Here is a 12084-nt window from a genome sequence, read left to right on the forward strand (position 1 = left end):
TTAATATCAACAGCTGCTGTTCTCAAGAGCATAAACATTTAAATCGTAAATAGTCTGATTTTATGTGAACTATGTCCTGTAGTGGGAGCGGAGGAAGGAGGTCATATTTCTTATATATCATTATTTTGTATTAAAAATATTAAAATAAACATCGAACTACGCTTAGAACACGAGCAGCAAACGGACGACGGTGATTATTTTAGAGAAAAAAATAATAAGAGAAAGCTGCTAAGGAGCTGTCTGAGAAAACGAAAGGACTTTTCCTGTCTTCCAACATAAAAGTTTAAAGCCCTGCGCGCTCTGCCTCCTTCCGTTGCGCATTTCCGTTGTCGTGACGTCACTTCTGGATGTAAATATGCGGCTTGGTGCGGCGCTGGGAAACACAACCACTGGAAAGATGTAAACCAACTAACCGGCAGAAACCAGGTTCAGCGAAGACACTAAACCTTCCCTCCAGGGAAACCGTACCTCTGGTCCAATAAACGGAACTACATCAACAGGTAGCTCGTCGGCTCGCTACCTCCGAAGTCAGCGGAGCGCCTGCCTCTAGCAGCCATCTTTTGTGAGAGAATGTACGGGGCGACGCGGCGGGCCTGCTCGGGCTCTGGTCGGGACCGGAGCTCGCTGATGCTGACCACCGCGCTCCTTCTCTCGGTTATCGGGCTGCTGTCCGGCTTGCCTGGCTTCACCGAGGCCAAGGAGTGCGATAAGCCGTGTATGAACGGCCAGTGTAACACCGCCACTGGCGAATGTGTATGTTTCCCCGGCTGGGTTGGGGACCAATGCCAGCACTGCGGAGGGCGATTCAGGTAATGTAAAACACACTGGCAGATTATAGCCTACTGTTAGCAGTGACATAAGCTGAATGTGGAGTCTACGTCTGCCTTGTTTTGCGCCAAATGTTTGCTAATTCAGACCTGACAGTCCTTGTCTGGAGATGGCGAGCAGCCCACACTCGAGGCGTTCAAGTACCGGTCTGCTACTACCTCTGCCCCAGCTACAAGCGAAGCGGTTCCCCCCCAAAGGCCACAGTCCTCCTTGTTTAAATGCAGCATGTGTTTGCTGAATGATTCAAGTGTGTGGGTTGGACGGCTATGCCTGTGTGAATGTGGTATTTAACATTTGACCAACATTGAGCTTCAGAGCTTTTTAATCCGAATTAGTGTCACATCTTGCCACTCATTCACGCAGATCATCAGCCTGTTTTCGTACACACCGTTTCTTGACTAAGATCACCTATCAGAAAGGACGGAACCATGAGGAGTAGCCGGGCTGCATGTTTCCTCTGTAGTCTGACATTATTCTTTAGAAAATCTGACAGCACAGACAGACAGACTGCCCCTCAAAACCATTTTGACTTGTAGCACTCTCTGCTAGCCTCTGTTTTTTTTTTCAATCTAACCAAGTAATTTATCTCTGACTAAACCAGACTGCTGTTCTGTTGGTAGTGTCCCACTTTTTCAGGCCAGTAGGTGAGACGCTTTGCATTCTTCAGCTTCACGGGACTCTTTGAAAAGCTGCCTGCATGATGTTTGGCCCACTGAAACGTTCAGATAACTGATATTGTGTGCTGATGCCAGGACAGCAGCAGCTCAGGGTCAAAGGATGGGATGGGATGGGGGGCACTGAAGCACTTTGTGCTTTTATAGCTGAGCTGCCCAGGTTAGTGAGAGGTGGGAGGAAGGTACCACTTGACAAACCCATTATTGCATCATCTCTCAATCGCCCCCCACACCCCCCTCGTATCTGCCCACATCCGTGTTGGCTTTCTTTAACTCTGATTTAAACCATGAGTGCCACTAGTTTGTGTGCGAGTGTGTGAATGCCAAAGCTGCACATTTTCGAAAGTTGTAAACTGGCAATTATTACCGCTGTGCCCGTCCTCTGTTCCCATTTTACTGTCACTTTGCATTACTGGAGTTTGTCCTCTGATCTGGAAATTATCCCGCAGTACTTGATGACAGTTTCACTCGGAATCAGTCACGACTATATTATTGATCACTTTCCATAGCATCGCGCCCTTCTGCTCATCCTTCAACTATGACATTTAGCAAGCACCGAATTAGAAAAACATCTTGTTCCCCAAATCATTTTTTTCCTTGACAGAGCTCAAATGTGACCTCTTGAAGTAATTTTACACTTCTGCTTTCTTTCTTTTCGCTGTTAAGCAAGGTGATCTTGTTCTGATGAGCTAGCGTGTCTGTGCAGCTAAGAACGTGTGAGTCGGGTCCACCCTGTAGGCAGCGGATTTTCGTCTCTTTTTTCGTAAAGGGAGTCCAGAGCATTTTATTTAATACTGTGTCATGCTCCCTCTGCTTGTGATCAGTCTTGCCAGGTCATAAAGCAGAGCCAGCGGGAGGCCTGCTGTGTTATGCGTGCTCACAAGTCGGTCATGATGAAGGGAAGGGAAGCTGGAACAATTTCCACATTAGTGCAGCCGATTGGTGAGCACATCTGAGCAGGTGAAATGAAGGCTGAATGGCTGCTGAGTGTCTAATGTTTCAGAACACTGGGCTTAAGTGGTCTCTGGGTGAAATGGCTCATCTTGGCTGTGAATAAAAACTGTGATTCTGTTGCACTCGAGTATCAGCCTCGACAGTCTATCAGTGTGGGAAATCATCGCTGACCACCAGCTGCGTTCAGGGTACCCGTCTCTAAGAACGCTGGGTTTGAATGGAGTTAAACTCTGTTTATTAATATTTATGATTTTTCTCTCATTAGTTAGTAATGTGTAATAGAGAAGAGGCTAAAGTCAATGGAATTTGCTTATTTTGTCCTAAACAGCTGACAAACCCAGTGGTTGGCTTTTATGTAGATCTTTATTTGTACGCCACGCTCTTTTATTGTAGGGTGGTGGTTGACTGGCATGCATTAAAAGTATAAGACATACTCTTTCAGTCGCCCTTGATCAAAATACCAAAGCTTTAGGTTCTTTTTCAGGACTGCTTTAATACAACCCAGGGGGTCAACTGCTAGGATGAACCTCCCTACGGGGCTCATTAAAGTTAATCCGTTTTTTCTAAGGCTGCTACGTTTGTCTTTTCCAGCTTCTTTTAAAAGCTTCATCCTGGCATCAGAAGAAAAACTCTGCTGATAAGTGGAAAAAAACGGAGATCTCTCTTTGTTTCACAGTGCTGCCAGACTGGTTGTGGTGCTGCTTGTCTGACTGTGAACTTCGCTAATAGCAGAACAGGCCACTCTCGTACAGTGTAATGTTCAGCTGTCAGCGCTCCTGTGTCAGTGGGTCCAGCATTAAAAGTGATACTGAAGCCACATCACCCTAGGCTAATCATCTTGAAGTGGAACGGTAAACGTACTGCTGCTGTGATTCCACATTTGCTTGGAATCGGCGCTGTGTTACTTTGTTAACACGGTCAAAGTGCTGATAGTTTTTCACGGAGAGCTTGTGGTCTGAGGCCGTGTTTAGCATACAGACAATGCTGCCATACAAGGCTCGGTGAATGCTGGTAAAAGCAGCTTTCTGTGACAGGGGTGTGCCAAAATGGAGTCCCTATTCTAGCTTTGAGGGCCAAAAATCAACATGAAGAAGGGGGTCGTTGTTGTTGTTCTTTTGATATACACTACTGTGCAAAAGCCTTGAAGCACCCCTCATTTCTTTTGTTTTAGAGTGGTCTTAACATTAGGTCTCCAGGCTTTCTGGGTTTTTCTTTGCACATCCTTTTCACTCATTTTCAGTCCAGTTCTTGTTCATGGAAATTTTCAGGGGATTTTTATTTTTGGAGCCACTTAATGCTGACTTATGAATCATCCAAGTATTAAAAAAACCACCCAAAACAAGGGACGCACTACTGTTGTCTGCACATGACAGAAAACTTGATTTGTATCTTTAGGCGCTTTGTTACTAGCAGCCTTCTGGGGAAAAAAATCCCAAAGATAACGGTTTGACTGAGACAGAATATTATTTTTGCACCAACAAAGTGATTCCTAAACAATAATTAGCTGCACGCTTAGCATATCTCTACAAGGTGTACTGTTTATTCTTAAGTATGTGGAGGAAGCTGGACTAGTGCAGGACAAAAGAAGGCCTAAAAATCTGTCTACGGCAAATAAACTGTAAGTAAGATGGGAGAAAAGACTGAGGTATGCATAATGACACAAGAACTGGACTTCCATCTGATCAAACACACATCCACACATGTGCAATAACACTAAGTGCAATACTCTTTTTCTGACAAAGTTGTATTTTTACTCAGTTGTATAAAGCATTTGTATTTTATTTTTATCCTATTGTATATTTTATTCTACTGTATATATTATTTTATTATTCTATTCTGTACAGTTATGTACACTATTTTATTCTTATTGTATTCTAATTTTTGCTATATAACATTTGCACTGTCCACTTCCTGCTGTGACAAAACAAATTTCCCACGTGTGGGACTAATAAAGCTTATCTTATCTTAAAAACAGTAACAACAGGTCTTGCAGAATAATTGATCGAAATTTGAAGTTTCAACATGTGTCGATTGTGTAGAGTTACAATAATGACTGTTTGCAGCCGTCTGTAAAACACACTGGATGCTCTGTCGTGGTTTGGGGCTGCATTACAGTCATTGGTGTTGAGGATCTTGTTGAACTTGATGGATCTAAGAGGGCAGATTCTGGTGATCCATGCCATACTATTGGGTAAGCATCCGATTGTCAATGGTTTATTTATGGATTGACCTCCCTAGAGCAAGGACCTGAACATTATTGTAGCAGTGTTCGGTCATCTTTACAGAGAACAGAACAAATGCAGCCAACATCCAAAGAAGAGCTTTGAATGTTCTTCGAGAAGCCTTGAAGGACTATTGAAGAACTTGAGACTACTCATTTCCCATTTTCCTACATATAGTTTAACTTAGTTTTCCATGGATATTTAATTCTGTTATTCCCCTGTTTTGGGTCAGGGAAACTTTAATATTAATCCTACTGCATCACCAGTTTATGTACATTTTGTTAACCTTTGGTCGTGTTGACTTCAAAGTTTCAGGCAGCCACCTTCTTCTTCGTTTTAAATTTCTATCTGAGTTTAGGGCTTTGTGATAGCCACTAACAAAGTACAGGTTCCTTATTTAATTCTTCATATTTGAAATTAAAAAATTCAATTACAAATGCTTGCTGTCTTTAAAATCTATTGTTCAACGATTGTACTATACGCCCCTGGGTGTGCGAGGTCCACAGAGGATTAAAGCAAATGGATAATAAAAAAAAAAGTCTTTAGCTTGAGACTTTATCACAAACCTTTAACTTCTTATTTCTAATAATTTCTTCTCCGACAATTCACGTCTTACATGTGGACATCTGCTTACGTTCCACCTTTGGAATCAGGAGGGACCTGTCAGTTGGTAATAACTGTTAGTGAGTTAAATTTTCTTTAAAAGTCTTTGGAAAGGTTTTGTAACCCCCCATAACTGTTGATGCTGACAAAACTAATGTTTAATAAAAGATAAGATCAGACTTTATTGATTCCACGGTGGGGAAATTTTAATTTGAAGTGTCTTATAAATATTTATCAGAATTTTATATTTCAAACACATTAAAAACCTTTTTCCGCTCAAATTAAATTTCTCCCCAAGTCCCACAACAAGCAGGCCACAGCTTGATGGCACCTCCACCATGCTGGGTTGGTGTTCCTATACTTGCAAACTCTTTTCTTCTCCAACCAATATGATCGCCGTTACGGCCAAACAGTCAAAGTAGTTTCATCAGACAAGAGCAATAGAAAATTGTAAGATCTTTGTTTGCATGTAAGGACTGGTTTCATTCTGAACACTTGAGTTCTGCAGATTCTTGTTAAGGTGCTTTTAAAAATTGTTCTCAGAGGCAGATTCGCCTCCTTTCTGAGTACTGTAATGGCTGCAGATTTCTACTTTTATGCTGTTGTTTGCTCACCTGGGACCTTCAGTCACTGTAAATTGCTTCTAGGGTTTTTTCCTCTTGTACATTTTGCTAATTGTATGGTTTCATTTAATAGATGAAAGCAAATAGTTGACAGGAAACGAGTGGAGCAAGAGATTGGGAAGAACAGTTCATTAGCTGCTGTAGCTGATGGATGGATGTTCTTCCTCTCCTGCCTGACTGGAGCTGTTAAACTAGGATGCAGGCTCACTGTGTTAGAGAAGCTTTAAAAAGCTTTAAAAACTAATAAAGTGACAGTTATAACTGTAAGTTGTAGCTACTATCCTTGCTTGTCATATTAACGACTGTAGCCATGAGGCTGATCTCTATCACATAGTGTCAACAAAAGGCTGCTTCATGCCTGTTGGTTTGAAGACTCTTGGACACAAATGCACATTTTTATTAGCATGACATAAAACTCTTGCGGAGATAATTTATTTAATTTTTTTTCATAGAATGGGGATTCCCAACCAGTTTTCATACGCAGCAGGACGGGGTGGTGCATAAAGAGTCTGATGCCTGTTCATGTTCTGGCACTGGTTTGAGTACCAGTTTTGGTTGCAATTAATGTGAAACCTGGAAGTGTCTCAATTTACCTGCTTATTTTTTAATAATTTTATGTAAAGAGCGCATATTGAATCCTAAGTGCTCTCATAGTGCCACCCCCTCAGTGTTTGGGAGTTCTTGCTTGTTTCTCAACTTTAAAGTGGCTTCTGGAAATGCTTTAATGTAATTTGGGTGAACTGATAGCGGAGTAGTTGGGGAATATATTACGTAGGCTCGGATGCTTGCTTGCTTTCCCCACATTCATCACATCTTGCTCTACTACACGTATCTAATAAAAGCAAAATGAGGGGGATATTAGTGACTGTGCTTTGTTTTAGTTTCCCCAACTCCTGCTGTAGTCCTTTGGTTTTTCACTCGTTCTCACGCTAAGCTTTCTCATCAAATAATGACAGTAATGGAACTGCTGAAACGACAGATTAATAGTTGATTGTGTGTTAAAGAGCTCCTTTGAAATGTCCTTAATAAATGTTTAGAACTGCTTTGTAATAAATGAAACCGTTTTTTCTTTTTTGTTCTCCCATCGGTTTTCCTCCAATTTTATGAGCTGTCATGATCTAAACTGCCCAGTGTATCCTTTTATGTGTTAGTGACTGAATGAATCTATTCATTCAAATGTATATCTATTAGGATTTTGTTTCCAGGTATGGGAAAGAAACAACAACTTTAAAAAGAGTCCCTTCCATTAATGCACTGCTGATGTATGTGTATATCTTAGTGTTGGTTGTTGATCATTTTAGTTTGGGTAGTGGGTAGTGACCGACAGAACGAGATCGCGGATACAAGCGGCAGAAATGAGCTTCCTCCGAAGGCTGGCTGGCCTCTCCCTTAGAGATGGGGTGAGAGGTTCGGCCATCCGGGAGGGGCTCAGAGTAGAGCTGCTGCTGCTCCACATCGAAAGGAGCCAGCTGAGGTGGTTCGGGCATCTGACAAGGATGCCCCCTGGGTGCCTCCTGGGTGAGGTGTTCCAGCCATGTCCCACCGGGAGGAGGCCCCGGGGCAGACCCAGGACACGCTGGAGAGATTATATCTCTCGGCTGGCCTGGGAACGCCTTGGTGTTCCCCCGGATAAGCTGGAGGAGGTGGCTGGGGAGAGGGAGGTCTGGGCCTCTTTGCTTAGGCTGCTGCCCCCACGACCCGGCCTCGGATAAAGCGGGTGAAGATGGATGGAGTTCAGTCTCTTGTGTAGCTTAAATATTAGTCGATTAGCCCCTCTTTACAAAAGCCACCTCTCCTCCAGTTAACTAATGGCCACACTGCTGCGCTACTGATTTTTGTCTGCTTTAAATGTCGTGGTAAATTTCTTCCCGATGACATTCAAAGTCATATCAAATTTTTAAATCATGACCACCAATGAAAATGTGACATCGCCCCTCTAATATTCTGTAATCGGCCGCTTTCTTCTCTTTGCTACAGAGGCAAAAAGCTTTTTGCCTCTGTAGCATTTACACTCTGTCTGAGCATGCTCTGAGCGTGCCTCTCCAGGCTGTACCACTGAAACAGGACTGTTGTCGCCTTTGAATAAGCAGTTATTTGCTTTGCTCTCAAGCTGCACCACTTTACCCTTTGCAGACCACTTGGCTCAGCTGCACGAATACCATTTGTATTAGAACAGACTCTGTGAAATGAAGCATTTTATCTAATATCAATTTTTGCCACTAGCAAAAAGCACAGACACTAAGGGATTTTTTAAATCTTAAAATCAGGGTGTATTTTGTCTGAAAGTAAAGATAAGGTGTTGTTATTTCTAATACTGGGGTGATCGTGGCTCAAGAGTTGGGTGTTCGCCTTGTAATCGGAAGGTTGCCGGTTCGAGCCCCGGCTCGGACAGTCTCGGTCGTTGTGTCCTTGGGCAAGACACTTCACCTACCGCCTGCTGGTGTTGGCCAGAGGGGCCGATGGCGCAATATGGCAGCCTCGCCTCTGTCGGTCTGTCCCAGGGCAGCTGTGGCTACAACTGTAGCTGCCTTCACCAGTGTATGAATGTGAGTGTGAATGAATAGTGGAATTGTAAAGCGCTTTGAGGGGTCCCGAAAAAGCGCTATATAAATGCAATCTATTATTATTATAACTACATGCTATAATGTGCCTAAGGGCTTAAAGAGCCTCAATATCGTTTTTATACTTTTACACCACTTTAAAGTATAAAAATATCATTTGAAAATATATATTTTTGTTGCAGTTTACCAGCTCATTTCGTATATTATAAGCTTTAACGAAAACAAGGAATTTATAGTGAAACAACTACCAGCTCAGTTCAGTGTTTTGCTCCCAGGTATGCTTTAGGTACACAGTCGCGTCCTAAATTACCCTTTCCAAGTCCCAACATAATACAAACTCAGAGGGTGCAGCTGATAAGCTGTAAATGTGTAACCTAATTCTGGGTATGTCGCTTTCACAGAAGCATCTAATAGGATAAAAAAATATATGAAAATGTTACATCACAGCCAGTGAATCAGTATTTATTTGTTTATTCACCAAATACTTTGAAATGCTTTTAAACAATATTTAAATTTAGAATTTTCTCTCTTTGTTAGCATGTTTGGTTGCTAGCTGAATAGCCGGTGATCCTATTTAGAGAGACGTTTTCCTAATTAATCAAAGATTACGATTATTTGTCACGATTATTCATTAAGTTTATGACAAAAATGTAAACATAACACATCTTCAGATCTATATAAATCGTTGTAAGACAAAATGAATCAGAGGAGCACTGCTTTTACTTTTGGATTATCCTAAATTTTGCAGACAAATAATAATATAAGGTTTTTCACTCGACTGAACCTACATGATGAATGTGACTAAAACTCGTAGCAAAGTTCATGCATCAGCTAGACTCCAAATTAGTGTCTTTCAGGCCTTCAGATGTGTTACTTGTGTTGCTTTGGGGTGCAGACGCACAGCACTCTTTGGATATGATTTCTTCTTGGTTACCTCACGTGCACTAAATCTGAAGTATTCCCAAACAACAGTAATGATCTGCTTCAAGGGGCAAGCTCTTTGCCTTCTGTTGTGCCACAAATTTGCATTTGTTATATACTTGTCCAGAAACTTTGCTGTGCAGTGTGGGAGTGACTGTGATTGGCCCATGCATGCATGTGGCTGGGCAGCGATTTAGAGTGCATTTGATTTGCTTTGTGTTTTAAAACCGCAAAAGCATACTCGATCATGCTCATTTAATTATTGGAAGCCAAAATAGTGATCAGACCTAAAATCCAATTAATTGTGCAGCTTAATCCTAGTATATATTTTGGCCCTCAGTTGCTGTTAGAATTAGTTTCAAGCTGGTTAGAGGCCACTCTTACGTCTGGAGCAGATACTTGTTGATGCTGCTGGATTTCTGACGAGCCCAACTGAAACTACTGAATTTGCTCATTTAGAGTTGAGGCATAACACAAAGCCAGTCCTATCACTCGGTTACTGAAGTGTCACCCTTGACTTCCTCTAATGTTGTTCGACTGTAAGGTTGATGAGTTTCCCTTTGGTTGCAGATCTGTTCCTGTTGTTGTTGTTGTTGTTTTTAAATATTGTTTACCTTGTAAGTATGATAATTGTGTTTTAACAACAGTACAGTATGTTAACTGCACATGCATCAGTGTGTTGAGTTCATGACTTTCTTATCACTCTCACAGGGGGGAGAAGCTGTTTGTCTGCTTGCTGCAAAAGCTGAAAGTCCCTGTTGGCCTGGCTTTATTATCGCTGGCTGATCTGTAATTATAGACATGGTGTACACGTTTGCAAACCTGCCACAAGTCTCACCGTATGTGTTGAAAGTATTCTCTTAAAGGAATCGGTGAGCCATCAACATTCAGCATGGACTCAGTGTAAAAAAAAAAAAAAAAAAAAAAAATCAAGCCAAGATTTGCTGTTCTGTTAAAAACTTTCATCCACAAGTTGCAGCGACAGCACAAAGAGCATTGTTGTCATATAGCGTCATGCATTTGGCCTGTTAACCGCCCTTAACAACACCCTTAGCCTTGGACCATGAGCCTCCAATTCACACAGCTGGGACTATAGGCCTGAACCTCTGCAGTAATTGGAGCAGGCTTAAGTCTTCAGTAACGTGCAGCACTTCTTGTTGCCTAGCTACAAACAAACCTGAGTTGTGCAATATGGAATCTCCCCAGAAGCTCTCAATATAGAGATGAATATTTAAAAAAACACAAAAACATCACACTGAAAGGAGAACATCCTGCTTTTTGGTTTTTGTTTTTTTAAGTGAAAGGATATAAATACTTCTATTTTCCATTAAAAAAAAAAAGACATGAAATTAAAAAAATCACTCATATTATAAGACACAAGTTCGGACCTGTAGCAAAATGTCAAACTGCTCAGCTTGTATCGATTGATTAATTTTGCTAAAAGCGCTTTTTTAAAATGTTCTACTTGTGCTGCAGACATCTATAAATCGCTTCTTTAACTGCACATGGGAGCAGTGTGTTCTCTGCAGCTTCCTCAGCAGACGTCGGTGTGAAATGTTGCTGAGAGACTGTTTTGGAACAAGAGAGCGACTGGGTGTGTTGGCAGACTCCTCGCACCTTGAGACCTGCATCAGTAATGATACAATGTCTGTATGCATCTAAGTGTCCCTTGCGTAATTCATCTCCCGACCGGTGCTGTGTCATGAGACTGCAATTGAATTGGCAATAACAGGCCGTATGCCATACTGTACCATTAGTGCTTGTGGATGCCCCTCATGGTGTTGGCCTCGGACAATAATTTGCTGTCTTTGCTTTGTCTTTGTCCTATTTGTTGCTTGCTCAACCACGGTGCTGCTTGAAGAAGACCGTGTTTAACTGCACACTCTCTGCTTAGTGGCTCTTTTCTAACCTCTTGTTTCATGCAGTCATGAAACATTAGTACTGCACTTTTTTTTTTTTTTTAATTGTACCTCTACATATGGTACTTTTCCTATACAAACTTGAATCCCAAGTTGAGAACAAGGCAGCAAAAGGCTGCGAAAGTTGTGTAATAATGCTACAAAACGGAAAAGTTATTTGCAACTAGTTGGCAACAGGATAAAGAAGAGCTGCTAGAGGGATTGAGTCTTAAAAAAAAGATGTAAAGAATGTTTTCTCTTGCAAAGAATTAGGATTTTGGACACAAAGCAATCATAAAACGATTATCTGAGTTATTACCAGGCCCATCCTGAGTCCCTGATGTTAAAAGTCCACCAGCAAAATGTTCACAGCAAATTCCAAACATGTCAAAGTTATAACAATATAAAAACATCAATCCTCACATTTTAAAAAGACAGAAATGGAAGTAATTGTTTGATAAGCAATCTTCTTTTCAATTGAAGTTTTCCACGAAGTCTTTCAGCTGCAGGTTTTCCTAAGTAATCAAATTCCAGGACAAGCATACAGCTGTTCTAGGCGCTCCGTGAGGCTGTACATGGGCACAGCCGCGCTTTCAGCTAAATGTCAGCTACTAAAAAGTTACATGTTCACCAGTAACCTTGGACCTCTCTCTCTTTTTCCTGTTCCTTTCAGATTGACGGGGCCCTCTGGTTATCTGACTGACGGTCCAGGAAACTACAAATACAAGACCAAGTGCACCTGGCTCATTGAGGGACAGTAAGTACAGACAACGCCATGGGAAAGCAAGTTCTTCTTCAGA

The 12084-nt window shown here is 41.7% G+C and overlaps 1 protein-coding gene across 2 annotated transcripts in view; it reads left to right on the plus strand.

The window, feature by feature from the left end:
* The first annotated feature begins 338 nt into the window (after positions 1-338).
* The window catches only part of atrn (attractin), a 134147-nt gene continuing 122401 nt past the window's right edge, over positions 339-12084 (plus strand). For both annotated transcript variants that reach the window (XM_085391408.1, XM_085391409.1), the window contains exons 1-2: positions 339-809; positions 11958-12041. In XM_085391408.1, coding sequence (XP_085247534.1) covers positions 571-809; positions 11958-12041 — 323 coding nt within the window. In that variant the 5' untranslated portion in view covers positions 339-570. The remainder of the gene's footprint in view (positions 810-11957; positions 12042-12084) is intronic.

Source organism: Rhamphochromis longiceps, linkage group LG19 (assembly GCF_057381845.1).
Source record: "Rhamphochromis longiceps isolate RC_006_pf linkage group LG19, R_longiceps_female_GT1.1, whole genome shotgun sequence".
In the NCBI taxonomy this organism is placed as follows: Eukaryota; Metazoa; Chordata; class Actinopteri; order Cichliformes; family Cichlidae; genus Rhamphochromis; species Rhamphochromis longiceps.